The sequence below is a fragment of the Perna viridis genome, chromosome 12 (genome assembly GCF_037379345.1).
Source record: "Perna viridis isolate PV_CMFRI_1.1 ecotype Kerala chromosome 12, ASM3737934v1, whole genome shotgun sequence".
Taxonomy (NCBI): Eukaryota; Metazoa; Mollusca; class Bivalvia; order Mytilida; family Mytilidae; genus Perna; species Perna viridis.
In genome coordinates, this window is record NC_142456.1 from 38,116,839 (window position 1) to 38,142,663 (window position 25,825).

At 38.0% G+C, this 25,825-nt stretch overlaps 1 protein-coding gene across 3 annotated transcripts in view; it reads left to right on the top strand.

The window, feature by feature from the left end:
- Positions 1-25,164, top strand: part of LOC148602219 (uncharacterized) — a 32,942-nt gene extending 7,778 nt beyond the window's left edge. The window contains exons 1-5 of one of the 3 annotated variants that reach the window (XM_088555092.1): positions 2,423-2,564; positions 3,451-3,642; positions 4,101-4,220; positions 6,367-6,430; positions 24,688-25,157. In XM_088555092.1, the coding sequence (XP_088411218.1) occupies positions 3,456-3,642; positions 4,101-4,220; positions 6,367-6,430; positions 24,688-24,718 (402 nt within the window). In that variant the 5' untranslated portion in view covers positions 2,423-2,564; positions 3,451-3,455 and the 3' untranslated portion in view covers positions 24,719-25,157. Of the gene's footprint in view, positions 1-2,422; positions 2,565-3,450; positions 3,643-4,100; positions 4,221-6,366; positions 6,431-24,687 lie in introns of those variants that run through there. The other 2 variants (XM_088555093.1, XM_088555094.1) reach the window with 2 other exon arrangements.
- The last annotated feature ends 661 nt before the right edge of the window (positions 25,165-25,825 follow it).

Below are 25,825 nucleotides of genomic sequence, written 5' to 3' on the forward strand. Positions count from 1 at the left end.
AATGGAATGTTAATTCTGAAATTTAAACATCTGTATATAATTATTTGTTGACATGTTCATGTTAATTTATACATTATACAATTTTATAAAATATATTATTAATTACATACAATGACGAAGATTGTTTCCAGACATTTAAACTTCATATTAATTGAAGATTTAAGTATCACATGTTTCGACTTTTATGTAAACAAGTGATAACTAGTAGCAATTCGCGAAACCATGTAGTAATTAAATGTACATGTCCCAAAACATACATGTACTAGTTATACACACGGACTGGGTGTATTGTAAGTTTGATTCACGTTTTATTTAAAAAATACTCATAAAACATAGAGACATAGAAACCCAATTTTTATTACCGAAATGTTTATATAAAAATGTTGCATACAATGTTTTTTTTTGTTGCTAAATGGTTTATGAAAGAGACAAAGAAGTAAAAACAGGTTTTATTGCTAAAAAGGTTTATAAACTTAAGCGATCAATACTTTAAGGATTAAGCATAGGCAAAATTCGAATCATACATATGCATAAATATTTTATCATAGGCAAACATACATGAAGAATTAAGCAAATATGCAAAATTCGATTTCAGTATATGCATAAATTGAATTATCTCAAATGTTTGTTTTTAACCGCGCCATAGATTTGTACATATTCAGACTTACGCATTTTACACTACAACCCATGCACGAATTAATGTGTTATATCAATAGTTATTTACGTGCACGAGTGAATGTGCTATATCAATAGTCATTTGCATGCACGAGTAAATGTGCTATGTCAGTAGTCAGTCATTTGCATGCACGAGTGAATCTGCTATATCAATAGTCAATTGCATGATCATTTTAACCACCCATAGTACATTGTATAACTGTTTTATGACCAGATAACACAATGTTTGCTTCAATCATCATGTCTTGCTTCGATTTATAGAAGGTATGGGTCGTATAACTGTTATAACTGTTAATCAATGAATTTAAAAAGATGTTTTGTATGGTTTCTCACAATTGACTCCGAAGTACAATTAGAATATTCCAATATCCTCCAAATAATGCAATTATTTCAGTAACATTGATCATTCTGTACGTACACTGGAGAGTAAAAGGTAAGTAAAAACACCAAAAAAAAAACAAGAAAAAACAAAAAAACCAAAAACCAAAACCAAAAAAAAAAAAAAACAAACAAACCCCCCCCCCCAAAAAAAAAAACCACTTAATATCATTGCCATTGGTAATTCTTAACATATTTATATTAAGGATCTGAAGGAAAAGCATCTTTTGTTATTCAAAAAATAACGCAACCTGTTGCTTATGTAAAGCCATGTGGTATATGTGAATGAAATTCATGGGCGAATTCAATTCATAAAAAGGGTTCGAGCCCACCCTTTTCTTATTTTTGCCCACAGTTTGCACAGAAAAATAATTTTTAAAAAATCCATCAAAAAGAGAAGGGATCAGAACCCTATCGACACGTCACCGTTTTAATAAAAAAGGAGTATAAAATATGGGATTACAGTTTTAAGAACAAAGAGTTTTGAAGCAATATCTGGAAGCCACGAGTACAAATTTGTTGTTCCCTCTTTTTGTTGGCAATGCCGTACCTGGTGTAGACTCTCTCCTTGTTGATAATGTCGTACATAGTAAAGTTCCCTCTTTATGTTGACAATGTCGTTGTCTACATGTAGCTTCACTCTTTCGCTTTAACATGGATTTGACATCATTTAAGCAAAGCAATAAGAAAGCAGAAGACGTTTACTCTACTGGGGCACATGGTCCTGCAAACTTGTTGTATAATTCGTGTTCGCTGATACATTTTGTATATCATGTGTATTCTTGAAAGTTGATTTGACTGCGTTTTAGGGTATTTTGTCTTTTTCTTGTCAGTCTAGTCTTTGTCCCAGGGTTATGGATATCATGTTCTCCTTTCATATTGTGGTCTCTTTCTTTTTATATTCGCTTAATTCATGTCTTTGCATAAAAAAAACTAGAAAATCTGTGAGCAATTCTGACGAACTTGTTATCCCACTTCCTCATTCATCTATGTTTGGATCAAAATCTAAAATAGGAGATGCACAATGTTTATATGTAATGAATATTCTGTGAAAGTTTCATTCAATGACATTCGGTGATGTAGGAAGAGTAACGGATAAGAGATTGGTAGTTCTCTGCGTAAATGCAATTATTACGTCTGTTGCATTGTAGGTAAATAATTCGGTATTTGCTCAATATCATTAAGCCACACCTTAACATTTTTTTAAACCGACATATCATAATTAATGAATTTCATTAAAAAAAAATAATTCGAACAAATAGCACTAAATAATCAACGATGTTCTGACCTATAACCCCGAGTCCCAAAAAACACTTCGAAATATCGAGACGTTTCTCCATGCAATAAGGTGATGTTTAACAACTATTACATAATGTTGTAAAATCGATGGTTGATCTTATGAAATCAAAACCAGGACAGGTTCAAACTATAATATCTGTCTGAATTTATCGAAAGTTAAAATTGTATGTTCTCTATGTAATATATTGAATAGGAATATTAAAACCAACGCTGTAAGTACAAATAAAATGCATATTTACAGATAAATTACTCACAACTAGTTAAAAACGATTACGGAGGGGGGGGGGTCTCATTCTCCGGCGACAAAGTGAAACACAATAAGAACAGATTGAATAAAGTAAAAAAATAAACCAGTGTGGAAAGAAATTTTGTAAATTGTGTGCATAATAGAGCCTTTAATTCCAGGTTCCTCCCTTATTTAAAAGAATATCCACTGGAACCACACATATTTAAAAATGTCTCGACCCACCCTTCAATGAATGCTGAAACTAGTTTGTGTTAATATAATAAAAGCATATCGCTTTGTCAAGTGAAACATTCAAAATTTAGAAAGTCATTTTCAGAAAATTAAATGTAAAATTCGAATTACATATACATATACTACATGTAAACAGATCGTTACATGTACATGTATACTCAATTACTATACATGTACATTCTTGTAGATCAAACGCACATGATTACAATTTGAATATTATTGCTGCTGGTATTTATTAAAAAAAAAAAAAAACAGGCCATGTAAAATGTCAAAATACCAAGAAGATATTTTAAAAATAAGAACATTAAAACAAGGGACTGTAAAACTTGTCCTATAAACACAAATGCAAATCAGAAACCCACACAAAACTACACAAAAACTAATTTACACTACACTAATTTTGTCATTAATGCATGCATGTAATAGGCACGGGTCCAGGAATTTTGAAAGAGGTCCAGATTAAGAGTACTTGTCTAATTTTTGCCAAAGCTCTGCACGGAATGAACAAAACAAAAATAAAATAAATTCAAAACAGGGAGTACCAACTCCCGGACCCCCTTTAATCTGTCACTGCGTAATATTTAATTGAAGACAATGTGCAATCTAAATTTCAATTGCAGACGCCATGTCCGACTTGACAATGTTGACCTCTGTCATGTTTTGCCTATTTATAACTGTTTCATCAACGTATATAATGTCAGACCGGCAGGTTACCATTTTTACTAGAACGGACGATCTTCGGTTTACAGTGAAATCTTTATCTCACCAGCGGTTGCAGACTACTGACGATGGACCTTCATGGACTAATTATAGTAAGTTAAAACGTTGGTATTTATTTACGAAATGAAAAGCAAAGGGATTGGACATAAGTTACCTCAATATTTTGAAAGTTCTCTACCTACAGAATAAAATTACAATTAAGACAATTATTTTCATAAATCTTATAATTCAATATCTAACTAGGTAAGACGCGGGCAATTATAACGTCCCACCATAAGAGGAAAGGAAACACAAGAGGGATACAAGACATATAAATGTAAAACGTGTTTATTTAGTCTGTAATTACAGTGCATGCTGTGTAAGACCTTCATTCAGTTTAAAAATATTTTATTGACAACAAACACAGTGATTTAAAGGATAATCGAGATTTTTTTTCCCAACTGATGTGAAATTACAACTAAATTCGTTACTTTTCATTCGATTAATGGCATGAACGCCAATCAGTTTTATATGTGTAATTCAATACTACCGTCTGTATGTCTGTTTACAGTGGAGCATTCACTTAAACCAAAATCGTGTGGAAAATTCCTTACATCACATGAAGGTATCAGAAATCTCATACCGGACAATGTTTTCCTTAATTGGTTAGCTCCATTATTGTGCAAAAAAGGTAAATATCTTTTTATACAGTATCTATGCCTGTTACATGCTGTATGATTATCAAATTGAATATAAATCCTATTTTATGTTCCATACAATAACCATGTAAACGTTATTCGTTATTTTTATTATGTAAATGATTAAAAAAAAATAATTTCTTGATATTCTAAATTCGCATTGAAATGAAACCTGACAGGTAAAATTGTTATTAGTTTTGTGCTAAATTAGGCCAAAAGTAAGCAAATAAAAGCGTGAAACCCCGTTTTCTGGATCCCCGTTTCGAAATTTCCTTATCCACCCTTGCGTGGCTACTGATAAATAAATAATTACGAAAAAATTCGTGGTGTCATCAGAAATAATTTTTTGGGCTGCCGAGGCAATAGTAATGTTTTGATAACCGTCAATGGTGTTTGAATAGAAATGTTTTGACCACTCGGCCCGTGTTTCAGGACTAATCATATGGTGTTACAGGACGATGTTTACATTACCTTAATTAACTAATAATAATTATTAATAATCCTATAATAGTAATATGTTATACGACAACTCGGATTGTGCTACAGGACCACTCGGACCATGTTATAGGACCACTAGGATCGTGTTACAGGACTAATAGCACTATGCACGCTGGCTTCTTAAAAAAATTTAAATCCCTTTTTAAGCAACGGTTAAATTCATAGACAAGGATATCGATAGCACGAGCCTGGTCTTGTTTCATGGACTATGTCCAAAATACAATTTCCTTGCCTTGGCTTAATTGTAGTACCCAAACAATCCTTAAATGCGGTCATAACACTCATTTAACACGGGATGAGTTGTCTTGTATGACGGTCCGAGTTGTCTTACATGACATTCTGAGTCCCTGAATATACAGTCGGAGTGGTTCTGGGCCGAGTTGACTGCGGGCCGAATTGTCCAGATTCCGTTTTGATAACCGTCAATGGCGTTTAAATAGAAATAAAAAATCTGTTTGATATTGTGCTACGTTAAATGGTTGTCCTTCTATCCGAAACATACTTACAGCGGCATACACAACATGTGACAATAAAAAAGAGCGTAACAAATGTTCCAGCGAAGAACCATAATACAAAATAGTAAATACATGTACTTTCAGAGATCACCAAAACGTACATCGGAATCAAATTGAATTAGAACAAAGTAATAACAATTTTTTTCATCATTTTTATCATTTTGTTCTGATATTTTTACCTACTGATTGATTTAACTGATTAATCGATTATGGTTTATTATTTTTAAATACTGTGGCAGACATGTCACGCAACCATTGATCAATCGAACTGACCCAGGATTGACGCTGATCTAGATCTTTATTGTGCTAGTTCACAGAAGCAACACCCCGCAGGTTGCCATGTTACCCCATTCGGACACATTTTGATGACTCCGAGCCAAACAATCGTAACTCTTTTTATAGTTGCTTACATAAAGGGCATTATCATGATAAATTGACAGTGACAGTGATATTGCCTTAAACGTTGATAATGCCCTAAGCCGTAGGCGACATCACCTCCCAAAGACAGTCAATTTATCCATTTATATAAGCAACTATTGAAGAATCTAAAGATGGTATTATCGTGCCATAATGACGTAATAACGTACATTATTGAATATCACATGACCATGTTTTACGTGTTCTTCTCTGATATGAAATAAATTCCTAAAATTACAGCGTGCTTGGAGATACAGTCATCATTAAGTTTCTTACTAATTTTAAAGTCTTTTGGTGTGATTCGGTCGAAGATCGAACCCATGACCTCCCACACTAGAAGCTAGTACGCTAACCTGAGTTCACCGAGGCGGTCATCCTTGGAATATATTTTTATGATTTCCGCTCGATTCATGGTTCCCCTGATTACTTTTCAAAGCAAAATGTAGAAATATTTGCAGTGGCAGAGCCGGGTATTTTGGAATTGCCAGGGTTGGAACTCCCATTGGTGCAAGAGCTTGTAAATTTGAGGCATAATTTGGGCTTAAAGGAGGAAATGATAGCCTGGAATTTGGAACCCCTTTTCCAAAATCGCTTGACCTGCGGAGAATTTGTATAAATATTTAAAAAAAAATTATGACGAATCAGTACTCTTGTGATGAGAATGGGATTATGACATATACTATGATTGCTTCTTGTTCTCTCTTTTTAGCAATATTTAGTTATTTAATTCCTGCCATGACTGAAGCATTCTTTGGATATGATTATAGTAAATGGTAGGTTTTATACAATACGTCATTCTCCAAATTCAGATGACTTGTTGATCATACATTTTATGTCCCCATAATTTATAACACATTTCATAGTCTCATTAAATAATTGCCTTTCGAAAGTTCGGAAAGAATCACTAGTACAAAGTGTAATTCTGCAAAAGGAATAAGGTCAATGTGAAAGTCTATCCGACGGGTCATGATACGTTTAGTTTTTACTGATGAAATAAACATTTTTCATATTCCCGACTTTGACTTTACTGTCCCATCAGACCAATAAACAGCAGTAGACTTCAAATTCAAATAATCGATTTATTGGAGCTACGGTAAGTATTCGGATACTTTTAATTAATTTACTTAAAACGACTTGTGAAAAGTAGTTTAAATTTCCAAGAATGCTTTTACCGTTCTTCTTTTCCCCAATGAGAATAAAAATCTGGTTGTGTGTTGGCGGGTCACGTTTCTGAAACTTTTGATTTGGCAGTCCTGAAAAACACTTTCCTCAATGTTGTATTGGAATAAGATAATTTATAGTTATACAGTGAATGGCAGGAAAAATTACCAATGCTTTTGAATCTAAGTATAAACAACAGACAGGATGTAAGGGCGGATTCAGAAATTTTGAAGAGGTGGGAAGGTTTTTTTCAGGTTATCATTTGCAGTGAAATTCCCGATTTCGACTTGAAACATTGTCTCAAGATTGTACATGACTAAAATGGAGATCTGTAAGATCCTCTGTCCCCTCTACTGTATCATATTTGTCATGCAGGGGTACCCAATGGACTTCAATAAATGGAAACTGTTTTGGACCTCATCAAGGATTTTAATACTTCAATTTATTCCTTAAGTCACATATTTCACGCTCTTTTTTAAATTGCAATTGCTCCAGGTCCCTTTCTTTAAACAGTCGGAAAAAATCATTGTTAGAAAATTTGCTCATTACTAAGCTTACCACAACATTGATTACCCTTTATGTCTTATTCAAACATCTACAATGGGAAAAAAGAGCAAGTATGATGAAACGTAACAAATGCGTATGGCATAAATACAACACAGTAAATACATTCAGAGGTCGCCGGAAGGTCTGAGATCTGAGAGGCCCAACAAAAAAATAATAAAATTCACGGTAACAGAATGGTGACAAATCTTCATCATGAACTCGTTATGGTGTATCCATCAGCACCATGAAAACTGATTTATTCAACGGGTCATAGTTTTATGAGCAACTCGGCGGGTGTTTCTAGAAAAGCAGAGGACGCTTACCCTACCGGTGCACCTGGTCCATGCTCCCGGTTTTTAGTGGAGTCCGAGTTGCTCATTTACTTTTGTTACTTTGTATGTATGATTTTAGTTACTTTATGTGCTTTGTTGTGCATGTCTGGTCTTTGTCACTGGATTACATTCTTTTGATTACCACTATAACCTTGGTTCCCTTGATTACTCTTTCAAAATCAAACTAAAAAGTAATATACATTGTAGACCATATAACCAGTCACAAAATGTAAACAAATATAATGTATATACATATAAAATTTACCCCTTACTTGTGAGTTATCGTTCATGGTTTGGTTGATGTAAGAATGTTGATTGCATGGATTTATCCATACAAAAAAATAAATACAGTTGCGATCACTTCTTACCTCTCTTAAATACTGTCCGAATCTGACAGGAAAACTGTTCTACGGCAGTAGTTAAAACAGAAATCCTGATAGATCCTGACAGGGTGTGACAGAGGCTGTTCTAGGTCAGGACACATTTTGCCCTATTCCCCGACAGTTCCTGACAGAAATTGTCCTAAGTCGTGACAAAGAAAATACGAATAGCTGGTCTAATTTGTCATACCTCTGGACAGTTCCTGACACTAAATCTTTTTATTCTGTGTGGTGTATTTAAGAACAGGAAGTCCGCGATTAATAATGGAAACTGTAACATATTTCATATTTGGTCCGAAACACTTACGGTCCGAATTGTCTTATTCCAACAATGTCTATTGTAGTTCGTTTCTCTCCCTTACTCTGTCAATCCCCTAACTTGCTGAATATAATTTGTACGCCACACGTGTCTTGTTGTTACATGGTGTAAGCAGTAAAGAAACACGCTTAAAATGGATAGATAAATGAACATTCCAGTAATTCATCCTGTCAGTCAGTACGTCCGTCAGATTCAGTGACAATATATACATTTTCTGCTGTGAAAATTTGTTTTGTTTGTTTGTTGGGGTTAAACGTCCGAGCAGCAATATTTCAGCTATATTCAGACAATGAACATGAAATGGATGATAAAATGAACATGAAATGAAAAAAAGGGATGGGTCACAAGGATAATAGGGTCGACAAATTTTGATTGCCGCTGGAAAAAGGAAGCATGGGTAAGGTCGGGTAATTTAGCCTCCTGTGGCGGAGCACAAAGGTTCCTACTCCTATCGAATACCACAGCAGAGTTGTTTAACGTGCGAGGAACGTGGCATATTTCCTAACACGGTGCACTACTATGGTTTGCGGTCAGGTTTCCGTATTATAGCCTGATAACCCCAGCATGTAACACGCCAGGGGTACCCCATTCCACCACCTGGGGCACACATCCCAGTTGCTCTGTGGGCAGAGCACCTAGCCCCCGGCTAGGTTTCTGAGCACTATTTAGTCGCCTTATACGACAAGCTTAGCGCTGCTGCAGGTCTATTTTTTTTAACACCCGGACCTGCACGGGTGGTGAAAATTTGTAAACTGTTTGTTTGTTGGGGTTTAGCGTCCGATCAGCAATATTTCAGCTATATTCAGACGATGAACATGAAATGAAAAAAAAAGATGGGACACAAGGATAATAGGGTCGACAAATTTTGATTGCCACTGGAAAAAGGGGGATGGGTAAGGTCGGGCAATTTAGCCTCCTGTGGCGGAGCGCAAAGGTTCCTACTCCTATCGAATACCACAGCAGGGTTCTTTAACGTGCGAGGAACGTGGCATCTTTCCCAACACGGTGCACCACTATGGTTTGCCGTCAGGTTTTCCGTATTATAGCCTGACAACCCCAGCATGTAACACGCCAGGGGTACCCCATTCCACCACCTGGGGCACACATCCCAGTTGCTCTGTGGGCAGAGCGCCTAGCCCCCGGCTAGGTTTCTGAGCACTATTTAGTCGCCTTTTACGACAAGCTTAGCGCTGCTGTAGGCCTATTCTTTTAACACCCGACCTGCACGGGCGTAAAAATTTGTAAACAACAGGTGAAATCAGTTATGGCGACCGGCTTTAATTTCGAACATCCGTCATTAAATTGGGATGCACCAGACATTTATCAAGAATTACAAAGGTTCAAACAGCATGTGCAATTCACATTGAAGTGTCCCCTTGTAAAGGCAAACAAGAAAGACCGTTCAGGCTGGTTAGGACTTTGGGAAGAGACTGGTGGCGTAAGTGAACAAGATGACCGAGATAAAGTACTTGACAAATTAGAAACGTATATCCGCCCAAAACAAACAAACGTGTTGACGATTTAAGGCAAATCAGCGGAAACAAAATGAAGGCGAAAGTTTTGACAACTTTGTGAAAGACCTCAGAATTTTGTTAATGGACTGTGATTATGCTAATTCTGACGTTATTCTGACAGAGCTAATAATAAATGGTGTAAGACACTCGAAAGTTGAAGAACGCATGCTCGATAAGGGATCTGATTTGAACCTCGCCAAATCTATCGAGATAGGACAATGAACTTTCACAGCAACAAATGAAAATGATCCGCGGCGAAGAAATCCTCAAAATCAGTGACCACAAAAGAAGACCGAACCGTAGTGTAAATAAACGTCAGCCACCTCTGCGAAGTAATCGCCAACAACAACATCAGAATAAAAATGACAATACTGACAAACATTCATGTGGAAAGTGCGGAAGCGCACACAGTAAAGACAATGTCCAGCAAACGGAACAAAATGCAAGTATTGTAAAAAACCCATCACTGGCTAAGTGTGTATAGAAAAAGACTGTAAAGTAAACATGATACATTACATGAAATTTTGTACATTTCGACAGTGATAAATGACAGTTCACATTCTTTAGATAAGTGGCTAGTGGATTTGGAAATAGACAAGAAACCGATTAAGTTCAGGATCGATACCGGTGCCAGATGTAGCATTATTTCGAAAGACGCTTTGAACGCATTACGACTTAGCGCGAAACACAAAGTAACAGGTTCGCGAAAGATCTTGATAGCACACCGGTCATACAATAAAACAGTTGGGCAAAATCGAACTTCCGGTTAAATACAGAGATTGTGAAACCACACAGACATTCGAAATAGTTGATTTAGAACAGAATAATATAACCAGTGGTGACTTTGCAGAAACACTTGAGTTGGTGAAAAGAATCGATGCGATCGACAATGGCTCACCTATCAGTGAAACTGACTCAGAATGACTGGTCACTTGACTCCGGAATTGATCAAGACTACAGGCACACTTCCGGGCGAATACCGAATCAAGATAGAGGAAAACGTGAAAGGTGTAGTTCATCTGCCGAGACGATTGCCCGCACCTATCAAGGTTAAAGCAATAGCGGAACATGGCAGACAATGGTTATATCACGAAAGTTGAGGAATCGACTGAATGGGTTAGCTCTATGGTTGTAGGAGTCCGTAATGATGAAGTCAGAATATGCATAGATCCGAAAGATCTTAACAAAGTGGAAGAACGTGAAAGACTATTGATGACGTGATTCCGACACTTTCAAATGCGAAAGTGTTCTGAACGCTAGACGCAAAATTAGGATTTCTTCAAATCAAACCTGACGAACCGTCATCATATCTGACAACGTTTAACACTCCGATATACCGTTTTTGGTGGCTCCGTTTACCTTTCGGAATCAAATGCGCTCCGGAAATTTATCAACAGATCATGGATAAGATGTTAGAAGGTATTAGTGGTACGACTAATCTCGATAAGTGTTACGTCAGAAAGTCTGAAGTTAAGTACATGGGCCATGTGATCACCGATAAATGTTTGCGTCCCGACCCATCGAAAGTTGCAGCTATAGTCGATATGCCTGCCCCGACAATTAAAGAAGGAGTTCGTAGACTCCTAGGACATGTTCAGTATTTAGCCAAGTTCATGACAAATCTGAGTCAACTGGACGCTCCACTTCGACAGCTTATGAAATCCGAGGTGCTGTTTTTATGGGAAAGCGAACAGGAGAAAAGTTTTCAGGAGCTCAAGAGACTTTGTAGTATTTCTCCAGTTCTAGCATATTTTAATGTATCGAAACCAGTAGAAGTTGTGTGTGAATCAAGATGGACTAGAAGCCGTCATTATGCAGGAAGGACGTGTAATCGCTTATGCGTCCCGATCCTTGTCCGAGTCTGAAAAACGATTCGCACAAATTGAGAAGGAAATGCTCTCTATTGTGTTCAGCACTAGAAAATTTCATTGCTACATTTTTGGAAAACACAGTTGTGTATAATGATCATAAACCATTGGAACATATTTTCAAGACACCGTTATTCTCGGCTGTAACGTGCTTGGGGTGGTCAGGCTGTCAGAAAGAACGACCATGTGTGTTCTACCATTTATTTAGAAGTGGGGATTCGGGTCCGCACGGGGGACTCACAATATACAAAGGGAGATAATTCTTGTATGCAAAAGACTGCAGTGCAATCACATAATGTTACATCTCTGTCCTTTTAAAAAAGTTTTTGTTTTTACATATTATATGTTGACTGTCTGTAATGTTCCATATATGTTCAGCAGAATTAGAGTGTATAAATTGTTATTGTTAACTAATTGTATATGTATATAGTATGAATAGTCAATATTCTTCCAACTCTCTCAAAAGCACACAAAACACAAGCCATAATTTGACTATATGATTATGAAATTAAAAAAAAATATAATGCTAAGCTTAAATCAGTATTCTATACATCAACAATTTCTTTAGGTTTAACAACACGACCAGAGCGGGTAACATAAGGACCTGTTTGATCATTTGTACTTTTTGCTCGAACTTCAATGCTGTGGTATTCGATAGGAGTAGGAACCTTTGCGCTCCGCCACAGGAGGCTAAATTGCCCGACCTTACCCATCCCCCTTTTTCCAGTGGCAATCAAAATTTGTCAACCTTATTATCCTTGTGACCCATCCTTTTTTTCATTTCATGTTCATTTTATCATCCATTTCATGTTCATTGTCTGAATATAGCTGAAATATTGCTGCTCGGACGTTAAACCCCAACAAACAAAATCAATGTTGGGTTTAATTGGAACTTTAACCTTTGGGCTATCAAATACGAGGACAGATTCCTTTTCATGGGAACTTTGCTTGTTTGTTGTATGATCTAACATATTGGAATTTGTTTTATTGTCCAAAATATCAGGGAACGAGTCAAACATTGCTTTTTGACAAATACTTTCATTAGTCTTTAACAAATGACGACGATTGCGCCTATACTGTGCACCATCTTCAGTGCGTACTGTGTAAGATCTAGGATCATGTTTGTCAATGACAACTGCTGGTTGCCAGGACTTGTTTTGTTTCTGTATTCTGACAGAGTCATCATTTTGTAGTGGTTTCAATGTTTTAGCACCTACATCATGGTATTTCTTTTGACCAGTGCGACTCAAGTTCATGTTTTTTCTTACTTTGGACAAATCTGGAGATTTGGGTGCTAATTTATCTGGGGTACAAGGAAGAATAGATCTAAGACTTCTACCCATCAGCAACTGTGACAGAGACAAACCAGTATCTGACAATGGGGTAGTACGATACTCCAATAAACCAATATAGGGATCAGTATTACTTCTATTGGCCTTTTTCAATATTCGTTTGATAGTTTGAACTGTCTTTTCAGCAAGACCATTTGATTGGGGATACCTGGGACTCGAAGTAACATGAGAAAAATCCCATTTCTTGGCAAAATCATCAAACTCATAGGACGAATACTGGGGTCCATTGTCAGAGACTACTTTCTCTGGGATTCCATGACGGGAAAATATGTTTTTCAATTTTGTAATAACAGCGTCACTAGTCGTGCTGTTGAGCCTTTCAAACTCAAAATAACGGCTAAAATAGTCAACAACAACTATGTAATCTTGACCATTTAAAGTAAATAAATCAGTGGCAACATTTTGTCAGGGGTAATCAGGGATGTCATGGGGAACAAGAGGCTCCTTGGGGTTTGAGTTCCTAAATTCTAAACAAACTGGGCAAGTAGAGACCAATTCTGTAACGTCAGTAGACATTTTCGGCCAAAACACCTTTCAATGCCCATGTGACCAGAATGAATACGGTCTAACATTTCCGACCTTAAGTCCTTTGGAATCACTATTTTGGTTCCTTTCAAAATTAAACCATTTGTATATGTCAGTTCATCACGATGATTCCAATAATCTAAAACTAAAGGGGGACAACTCTTGCGACATTCAGGCCATCCAGCTAAAATTATTTGTTTGAGCATTACCAACTGGGGGTCTTTAACTGTAGCGTTTCTAACCTGTTCTAGTTTACAATCACTAATGGGGATTGACTTTAAAACTGTGTGTACATGTACATCCATACCTTCTGAAAGTTTGGGGTATGTATGTGGTTGAAAGTTGCGTGACAATGTATCTGCTACAGGTATACTTTTACCTGGCAAATGGTGTAGAATTAAGTCTACCTCTGTAATTGCAACTTCATGCGTTGCTATCTAGGGGGAGCTACATGTAAGGGTTTGCTGATAATACTGATAAGTGGCTTGTGGTCTGTTTCTATGTGTACAAGTCGACCATATACGAATTGATGGAAGTGTTTACATCCAAATAAAATTGCAAACATCTCCTTCTCAATCTGAGCGTAGTTGATTTCAGATTGAGTAAGTGATTTAGAGGCAAAAGCTATAGGTTTACCATCTTGCATTAGAGTAGCACCTAACCCAAATTTCGACGCATCAACCTGTAATGTTAAATCTTTGGCATGATCGAAATATGCTAAAACTGGGGACTGTGTAATGACCTCTTTAACTTTCTCAAAAGCTTGAGCTTGAGGGTGGTCCCATGAAAATTGCACATCTTTGACTAAAAGACTTCGTAAGGGACTGGTAATCTCCGATAAATTTGGAGCAAACTTGGCTAAATAATTGATCATGCCTAAAACTGTTTCAAGTTCAGCCTTATTCCGAGGGGGCTGCATGTCTTTGACAGCACTGACCTTGGAAGGATCTGGTTTAAGACCTTCGGACGAAATAATGTGGCCAAAATAGGGGACCTGAGTAACACCTACTTCCAACTTATCTTCATTCAGACGGATACCCTTTTCAATTGACCTTTCTAGGACTGACCTCAAATTCTTATCATGCTCTTGACGAGTTCGACCATATACCAGGATGTCATCGACAATAGCCACTATACCTGGGAGACCCTCAAAACACTCGTCGATTTTACGTTGAAATTCATCTTGTGATGATTTCAAACCAAACAGGAGACGACAAAATCTAAACCTTCCAAAAGGGGTATTGAATGTAGTGAGGTATGAGGATTCCTCAGCTAATTTAATAGTCCAGTAACCTGATCTTGCATCAAGTTTTGTAAAATACTTCGCACCTGTCAGGTGGGGCAAAATATCATCCAATGTGCGCATCGGATAATGCGGTCTCAAAATGGCCTTGTTAAGGTCTCTTGGGTCTAGGCATACACGCAGTTTGTTTGATTTTTCTACAACGACTAATGAGTTCACCCATTCAGTAGGGGTAGATACCTTGGCTATAATATTAGCCTTTTCCATACGGTCAAGCTCCTGTTTAAGTTTATCGCGTAAGGCAAAAGGAACACGACGTGGGGGGGTGTACAACTGGTACAGCATTAGGGTCTAATTGAATCTTGCATTCACCAGGAAATAAACCTATGCCCTTAAACACGGGTGAATATTGCTTCAAGACTGAAGGCTTGTCTAAGAACTGGGACGACGAATCGCTTAGTGAGGCTTTCTCATGTGTAAGAACACTCGACTGAGACTCGACATTTGTTTTATCTGACTCAATTTGTTCAATACATGAAGTGTCGACTGAATATACAAGTTTTATGAGTGCTAAATCTAGACAGGTTTGTAAACCAAGAATTTGTGTGTTTGTTGTGTCTACAATATAAAATTCTATATTGTGTGTCTTGTTTTTGTATGTACATGAGAGACGACAGACGCCAAGTGTGTGCAAAGTACCACCATTATATGCAGAGAGTTTACGTTTAGGGATTTGAAGTACACCACATAAACCTAACTTATCATAAACATGTTCTGGTATTATATTTGCTTGAGAACCTGTATCAAGTTTAAACTTTACTGGGGAGGAGTGTGGACCCACCATAAATTTTATAAAGGCTTGATCATTCTTGATATTGGAATGAATACTATCAACAAAAATTCAGGGTCAGAATCTGGGTCTGATTGCTCTGGTTCATGTGTGTTAACCCCATAAACCTTTGAATTTGACAAATTTACATTAGATTTACTACTACGACACACTTCTGCAAAATGGTCCCATTTCTTGCAACCCGCACACTGTTTTCCTTTGGCTGGACATACTTCTGTCGGCTTATGTTGATATCCGCAATTTCCACAATTTCCTTTCGATACTTTCTGTTGAAACGACCTTTTCTGTGTACGACTAGTTCCTGTCTGTGACTGTGAATGTTGACGATTAACGTTGCGTCTGTGTGGTGTTCTTGACACGGCGTGTGCATGTATATCTGGGTTTTCCATTGTTTTTAACTGTTCTTGCGAGTATTCGTGACTTTGACTTATTTGAATCGCCATTCGAGTGTCAGTTTTTCTCCTTCGTTTATGAGTTTTTCACGGACCTTTGTTGAGGACGTACCAAATACTATGCGGTCTCGTACCATTTCATCCGGGTCTTTGTAATTGCAATCCTTGACGTGAAGTTTGAGTGTTGTCACAAAATGTTCCGTAGTGTCACTTTTTTGTATAATGTTGTTGAATTTATAACGAGCAAAAACTGGATTGAGCTTTGGTTGTACATATGCTTGAAATTTTTCATAATAAGTCTCTAGTTTGTTCAAGTCATCTTCTGAGATTCCATGCCATGTATTATATACGTCGCGGCCTCTATCACCAATCCAGAGGAGCAGGTACTTACAGTGGATAGCTTCGTCCTTGTCCGCAAGGGGACCACTGAAAATTAGATCCACATGTTGACGGAATTTCTTCCACGCTTCGGGCAAATTTGTGCTTTCCCAATCCATTTTGGGAGTAGGGATGCCTGCCATTTCCATGTCGGCGTGTTATTTATTGTTCGTCGCTAAAGTTTAGCGAACCTGACACCATGTAACGTGTTTGGAGTGGTCAGGCTGTCAGAAAGAACGACCATGTGTGTTCTACCATTTATTTAGAAGTGGGAATTCGGGTCCGCACGGGGGACTCACAATATACAAAGGGAGATAATTCTTGTATGCAAAAGATTGCAGTGCAATCACAATGTTACATCAGCACCACTGCGAATTCAGAAGATGATGCTTAAACTTCAGTGGTACGACCTTCAAGTGTCTTACAAGGAAGGTGAAGACATGAAAATATCCGACTCTTTGTCACGAGCATTCTTACCGCCCAGTTCACACGACAGTGACGAAGGCAACATCGTTCAGGATATTATCTGTATGACTTCGATTAGCAAGGATAAATACTCTGAAATCAAAGAAGCGACAAAGTCTGAATTACATGTGTTACATGAAACCATTCTTAAAGGATGGCCCGATACAAAATCCGAAAGTCCAATCGAAGTTCGACAGTCCTGGACTCGAGGGATCAGTTGTCCGCACTAGATGGTTTTATCTACAAAAGGCTTAGAATCGTTATTCCGTCTAGTATGTGCGACGAAATGATGAAGCTCGTACACAAGTCTCATCTTGGAATGACTAAATGCAAGAAACGTGCACGTGAAGTGATGTATTGGCCTTGCATAAACTCAGATATCGCGAAATGTGTACAAGACTGTTCACTCTGTGCTTCGTATCAAAATCAGCAACCTTCAGAACCGCTCAAACCAAATTTGACTCCAGATTTTCCATTCAGCTTGGTAGGATATGACTTATTCGACTTTCAAAGTAAGACTTACATTCTAACTGTGGATTACTAAGTACACTGCTGTGCTACCGTTAGAATCATCAAAGCCCCGTGCAGGTCCGGGTGTTAAAAGAATAGGCCTGTCGTATAAGGCGACTAAATAGTGCTCAGAAACCTAGCCGGGGGCTAGGCGCTCTGCCCACAGAGCAACTGAGATGTGTGCCCCAGGTGTGTTACATGCTGGGGTAGTCAGGCTATAATACGGAAAACCTGACCGCAAACCATAGTGGTGCCCCGTGTTGGGTAAAATGCCACGTTCCTCGCACGTTAAAGAACCCTGCTGTGGTATTCGATAGGAGTAGGAACCTTTGCGCTCCGCCACAGGAGGCTAAATTGCCCGACCTTACCCATCCCCCCTTTTTCCAGTGGCAATCAAAATTTGTCGACTCTATTATCCTTGTGACCCATCCTTTTTTTTTCATTTCATGTTCATTTTATCATCCATTTCATGTTCATAGTCTGAATATAGCTGAAATATTGCTGCTCGGACGTTAAACCCCAACAAACATCATGTTCATCGTCTGAATATAGCTGAAATATTGCTGTTCGGACGTTAAACCCCAACAAACAAACAAACAAACAGAATCATCAAATACAACATCTATCGTCAATGCTCTCAAGTATATCTTTGCTAGACATGGAATACCCACTAAACTGCTATCAGATAATGGACCACAATTAAGTTCGTCTGAGTTCAAGAAATTCTGTCGTGAACTGAGAATCGACCACGAAACATCTAGTTCTCACTTTCAAAGTGCAAACGGAAAAGCCGAGCGAGCAATCCAGACCGTCAAAAACCTCTGGAGGAAATCTGATGACAAACATTTGTGTTTAGTGGACTACAGAACTACTCCATTGGAAGGTATTGACTTACCTTACCTGCATCGAAAGATGTGTTGAAACAGAGTTCACACAATCCGCTTACCGTCAAGAGACGCTTCGATCATGAGAAAAAAACGTCAAAAGTTCTATTATGACAAGCGTAGAGGGGTCAAAGAACTACAACCTCTCAATACTAGCAATGCCGTTCGAATGGCCCCGATACCAACTTCGAAGAAATGGATAGCGACAACGGTGAAGAAACATTACGACAAACCGAGATCCTACATTGTTTAAAGTGGCGATACTAGTAGACTCTACCGTAGAAACCGCAGACATTTGCGTACATCCACGAACGAAGCCTCTAGAAAATACGACCATGACGAGGCTAGTGACAATCATTCAATCGATGGTGACATTTTTAATTTATTCTAAACCACCGAAAATCTATTCGAACGACTTGAATGATGACAATCGACGAGAACCCAAAGAAACTAATACTACCAGTCGACGTCAGATCAAGACAGTGATGTCACTAAGTTTTTAAGTAGCTGGCTAATTAGATAAAGTAGGCGGCGAACCCGCCCATTACGGCAGGGGGTCTTGAGCGGCCCCCGGAAGCTCTGGGGTAAATGGTGCAATATCCTGCATTCTAGGGCTCTCCTGGGCCATTGTACAGGACAATAAGATTACAATTTTTATACAAGTTTCTGTTAGTTAAGCCTAAAAAATGTGATATTTTTTTTTAATTTTGAACAAAGTGTTTATTATTGAAAAGTTCCCCATTGCATAGACCCTTCTTTTTTCCACTTAAGACAAGTGACAACAAAGCAATCGATCCAATCTTGTTGAAAATTTTGTTTTGACAAAAATGGCACTTGTCATACCCAATGACCTTGCTAGTATTTTATCGAATTAAAATAAGATATTTAATATGATTGTTAATTTATATCTACCATTGTTACTGTCTGTCTTTTTGGCCTTAGCTGGCCCTGGTGACAAAAAACTACAGATAGATGATTGACCCTGTGTCACAGGCTTTGACCTTTTACGGCCCGACATGTCGCTTTTTGCTGACCGGAAACGAAGTATTTTTAGTTCGGTAAAAATAAGAAAGTCTATATTTAGAAACAGGGAAAAAACGCGGACTATTTATTTTAGCAACTGAACAATGTATTAAAGTCACACCGATGCGTCATTCAAGTCCAATCTTTAATATTTGTGGATGAATATTGTCAGTATATTATATAAAGAGGGTTGAAGAATATTTCATGAATTTTATTTTTGTGGGGTACGAAAGTAGCCGGCGACGTTTGAAAGAGTAGCCGGCGATTTTTGCCGGCTGCCGGCTTCTAATGACATCCCTGCAAGAAGCCGGATAGACTAGACCTATAAGTGTGAACATGGAAATTCGACTTTAATTTTCGATTTAATTGTCAATTGAGCAAAGTAGCTTTTAATTTAGTTAGTTGAATAGATTAGTTTGTCTGTGGGGTTTAACGTCCGAGCAGCAATATTTCAATTATATTCAGACGATGATAAAATGTACATGAAATGAAAAAGGAATGGGACACAAGGACAATGGGGTCGACAAATTTTGATTGCCACTGGAAATAGGGAGAGGTGTGTAGGGCCGGGCAATTTAGCTTCCTGTGGCGGAGCCCTATAGTTCCTACTCCGGAAGAATACTACAGTAGGGTTCTTTAACGTGCGAGGAACGTGACATCATTCCCAACACGGTGCACCACTATGGTTTGCGGTCAGATTTTGCGTATTATAGCCTGACAACCCCAGCATGTAACACGCCAGGGGTACCCCATTTCGCCCCGTGCAGGTCCGGGTGTTAAAAGAATAGGCCTGCAGCAGCGCTAAGCTTGTCGTATAAGGCGACTTAATAGTGCTCAGAAACCTAGCCGGGGCTAGGCGCTCTGCCCACAGAGCAACTAGGATGTGGTACCCCTTGCGTGTTGCATGCTGGGGTTGTCAGGCTATAATACGGAAAACCTGACCGCAAACCATAGTGGTGCACCGTGTTGGGAAAGATGCCACGTTCCTCGCACGTTAAAGAACCCTGCTGTGGTATTCTCCCGGAGTAGGAACCTTTGCGCTCCGCCACAGGAGGCTAAATTGCCCGATCTTACCCACCCCCCCCACTTTTTCCAGTGGCAATCAAAATTTGTCGACCCTATTATCCTTGTGACCCATCCTTTTTTTTTTTCATTTCATGTTCAGTTTGTCATCCATTTCATGTTCATCGTCTGAATATAGCTGAAATATTGCTGCTCGGACGTTAAACCCCAACAAACAAACAAACAAAGGGTACCCCATTCCACCACCTGAGGCACACATCCCAGTTGCTCTGTGGGCATAGCGCCCTAGCCCCCGGCTAAGTTTCTGAGCACTATTTAGTCGCCTTTTACGAGAAGCTTAGGGCTGCTGCAGGCCTATTCTTTTAACACCCGGACCTGCACGGGGCTGAATAGATTAGAATTTTAAAGTTGGCGTGATAAATTGCAATAGTAAATTATACAGATGTTCCGTTTCAACTTATGCGATTGAATCTTTAGACTGTTAAAGTTTGAATTTTTAATTCCATCGTGAGAAAGGGAGATATAACATATTTCATATTTGGTCCGAAATACTTATGGTCTGAAATTGGCTTATTCCAATAATGTCTATTGTAGTTCGTTTCTATCTCTTACTCTGTCAATCCCCTGCTCGTTGTTCATGTTCCAATTTTCGTCGATCACGACCCAGTCACTAATCGTGCAAATTTATGAAATTATATATTAAATATTATTTTACATTTTATCATAGACCTGTAATTAAATTGAATTATTCAATTATAGCATTAATGGTCTTTGTTTCTGTTCTAAGTGTAAAAACGGCATTGGAACACAGTAACCGATAACTTTCAGATGTTTGGTAATTCTCACGAAGATCAAGATTGACACAGTACTTTTTTGAGTGAAAGCTACTTTTAAATAACACAAGGATCACAAATCATTCTTTAAAAAGTTAAAATTGAAACTTTTAGCATTAAATGGGTGACTGATACCTAAATGTTTCGGTCAAAATTCTTCAAAATACGAGTGTGAGCTCATCCAATTTACCGCCCCGTGAAGGTCCGGTTGTCAAAAGAATAGGCCTGCAGCAGCGCTAAGCTTGTAAAAGGCGACAAAATAGTGCTCAGAAACCTAGCCGGGGGCTAGGCGCTCTGCCCACAGAGACCCCGTGCAGGTCCGGGTGTTAAAAGAATAGGCCTGCAGCAGCGCTAAGCTTGTCGTAAAAGGCGACTAAAAATTGCTCAGAACCCTAGCCAGGGGCTAGGGCGCTTTGCCCACAAAGCAACTGGGATGTGTGCCCCAGGTGGTGGAATGGGGTACCCCTGGTGTGTTACATGCTGGGGTTGTCAGGCTATAAAACGGAAAACCTGACTGCAAACCATAGTGGTGCACCGTGTTGGGAAAGTGCCACGTTCCTCGCACGTTAAAGAACCCTACTGTGGTATTCTCCCGGAGTAGGAACCATAAGGCTCCGCCACAGGAGGCTAAATTGCCCGACCCTACCCACCTCTCCCTATTTCTAGTGGCAATCAAAATTTGTCGATCCCATTGTCCTTGTGTCCCATCCTTTTTTCAATTCATCATCATTTCATGTTCATCGTCTGAATATAGCTGAAATATTGCTGCTCGGACGTTAAACCCCAACAAACCAACAAACAAGTGACTGTGACACCTGTATTTAAGTAAAATTTCTAAAAATTCTGCAAAATGTGCGAGTGCGAACAGTTTCATTTTTCAAAATGGTCTTAAACTATGGACTAAAATCCTATATTTCCCAATATAACTACACTGTATCATGTAGGTGGCTGCGACACATTAATTTGAGTCAAAAGTCTGCAAAATGCATCAGTGCGCACATTTTTAATTTCCATAAGGGTCTTAAATTATTGACTAAAATGCTGTTTTTTTATATATGTATCAGGTGGATGACTGTGCCTTATATATTTCAGTCAAAATTCTTCAAAAATGTCATATTTTTTCAAAGAGTATGAGTGTGAACACTTTTAAGTTTCATAAAGGTCTAAAATATATGTATAAAATGTTTACTGGTGTATTCTACAACAAAACAAAAATTAGTCCTAATTCTTTAAAGTCAGGGGCGTAGCCCTAGTGCGGGAGGCAATATTTTTTTTCTTTTGGTACTACCTGCCATACATAAAAGTCAGGTCAAAAATTGAAAAAAAATTCAAGTTAAAACATAGCAAGGCTCCCTTCCCGTCGTACGAATCGGGATTCGAGTGCTACGCCTTCAATTCGGAATCACGTACATGTGCTGTATGTAATTCAATCAAAGATGTATACTCGACCTAATGACTGTCAGAATCTGTCAGGAACTCTTCTTATCCACGTATTTGTTCTACCTAGAACACCTATCTGTTTTACCTAGAACAGATCCTGACAGGAGGGTGTCAGAACCCATGACATATTATGACAAACCTTGTCGAAAGCCCTGACAGGCCCCGACAAGATGTGTCGCGGGTCAGAACAGTTTCTGACAGTTTATACGACAGCGAATCCTGACAGGATAGAAGAGTACATGTTCGTGAAAAAAAACGATGTAGGCAAAAAATGTTCTCATTGAGTTTTTGTTTCTTGTTGCTACTTAGTATTCGGACTTGAATATTCCCCATGACCCCTCCCAACTCATCAATCAAAATATGATTTTCAGGTACCCTTATATCTCCCATTTAGGAATCTTTTTGTCGCCTCAAAAAAAAAAAAAAAAATAATAACTAAAGCATTTATGTATTTTGTTGCGTTAAGGCAAAAATTCATTTTTTACGTTTTTTTTATTCTTCGAAATGCACTTTCTTCAAAACGAAGTAAATTGACATAATATACATGTACAGATTACGACAAGTAGCCCAAATGTAATCTTACCCCATCGAAAAATGGCATAAATTGACATATTTTTCATTCAGTTAAAATGGTTTGTATAGCATTATCCAAATTAATACTTACGGAGTTCTTTTGATGACTTGTGCCGATTTTCGTAGTCAGAATTTATCAAGAAATGCAAAAAAAAAATGGATTTTCGATTTTACCATAATAGTCGCATAATTTCGACTGTACAAGTGTATGCTCAACTAAATCGTCTCAAATTTGGTATCATTCGATATATAAGTTTATTTTCTACATCAATTAACCACGAACAACTACTTGTGAAAAACGAATCTTCAAAAAAATTTAAAATATTACCCCTATTCCTTGAAAACTAGTCTCAGTATCAAACAGAGTTGCAGCACACCGACAGTGTAAAAATTCATTAAGATAATGATGTATAACCAATATATTTGATCAATTGATGCACTTACATTATTTTGATGTTATAACTACTATAAAATCGTAAAAAGGGGAATTTCAGTCATCATAACCCCAAAACGAAAATCTAACCACATAAATTGATCAGATATGTTTCCAATATATGAGTTTTAGTGTCGGTATGCTGTACATGAGAATTCTGTTTGATACTGAGACCAGTTTTCTAGGATATGGGGTAATTTGTTTTAATAATCTTTTCTGAAAATTAGTTTTTCGTAGTTTATTTATGTAGAAAATTAATTTTTAAATTTTTACGGGAAATTCAAACAACCGATTTTTGTATTTTTCTATAAAATCTGACTACGAAAATCGCCACAAGTCATCAAAATAACACCAAAAGTATTGATTGTATTAAGAATAAACGGAAAATACCCCAAAAAGCCATTCGTTACTGAAACATAGGTAATCTAGGGGTTTTGACATTGGAAAATATGTCATTTTTAGCGATTTTTTGGTGGAGTAGGGGTACATTTATTTCATTTCACTTCAAAACCCTAAGTGTTGCCGCAACTTTCTTGATACCATTGCAAACTTAATACTTTGGGCTATACGATGATACCCATGTGTATTTGGTTTCTTCACATATGCTGTCCCATGAAGACATACGCCCCAACAATTGAGCCACAACAATTTTGGCTTATTGACCGTGTGGGGTACAAATATAGGCTTATACTGAAAAAAAGAATCCGATTATAATCTTTGTCGACAAATTGATTCCTGAATGGGGGTATAAAGGTACATGAAAATCACCATGAAGTTGATGAGTGAGCGGGATGCACGATGGATCCTCCCAGCCCATGGACAAAACCCTACCATTAGCAATTTCTGAATAGTTTTCAAAGAGTGAACGTCATCTACCTATGGAGTGCATATAGTAAGATTTGTTAAAATGACATGACAATGTCTAGTGTAATAAAATACATGTACACACGTTTACAAGGCGTAACATATACACTTTTATTTTACAGGAGGATCGAAGACACACTCAAGTTTACATAATGCGAAAAAAAATTAGATGGCAGCCAAAAGCTTGCATGATTGTCACAGTTTATTCTCGCAACTCGATTAATAAAAAAATGTTATTTCTTATACTCCGAAGATCCTCTAAACGTTACGCATGGAGGGTGAAATGTTTTTTATAGTCAAAAAGGTATTACATGTATAATAAAACATGAACGAAAAATTTTGGTGTTCCAAACTTTTGTGGATGCTAAGTGGTGCCCAGAGCAAATACAAAAAGTGTATATGAGACTTAATGTTAACGCTTTCAGACGGACCACTTAAATACGTCTAAATTAGCACCCTGTGAAAATTACACACTTTATCTCGTTACAGCTTCAAAGTACTTTTTTCTGCGCGAAAAACACACTGAACATGTATTGGTTGACCAACATTCATGATTCAACGATATAAAGAATCTAATTCTCTTTTAAAATGTTACGAATAAGATAAGATGTGACAGTAGCGGGTTCAGTGGTTTTGGTGGTGGTGATCGGGGGGATTTTGAAAATATTTTAATATAATCACTATATCGACCTCTTTCTGATGGAGTGTAGCATTAATTTCATATTTCATGAATAAACATTAACGTCGAATCTGTGGAATCTAGTTCTATACTAGACAAATAAAGAATATCGGATTTGAAGGCTGTAAGAACAGTAATAATTATGTGGAAATACTTCTCCGAATATGAAAATACCCGAACTATATAGCCCCGTGCAGGTCCGGGTGTTAAAAGAATAGGCCTGCAGCAGCGCTAAGCTTGTCGTAAAAGGCGACTAAATAGTGCTCAGAACCTCAGCCGGGGGCTAGGGCGCTATGCCAACAAAGCAACTGGGATGTGTGCCCCAGGTGGTGGAATGGGGTACCCCTGGCGTGTAACATGCTGGGGTTGTCAGGCTATAATACGGAAAACCTGACCGCAAACCATAGTGGTGCACCGTGTTGGGAAAGATGCCACGTTCCTCGCACGTTAAAGAACCTTGCTGTGGTATTCGATAGGAGTAGGAACCTTTGCTCTCCGCCACAGGAGGCTAAATTGCCCGACCTTACCCATCCCCCTTTTTCCAGTGGCAATCAAAATTTGTCGACCCTATTATCCTTGTG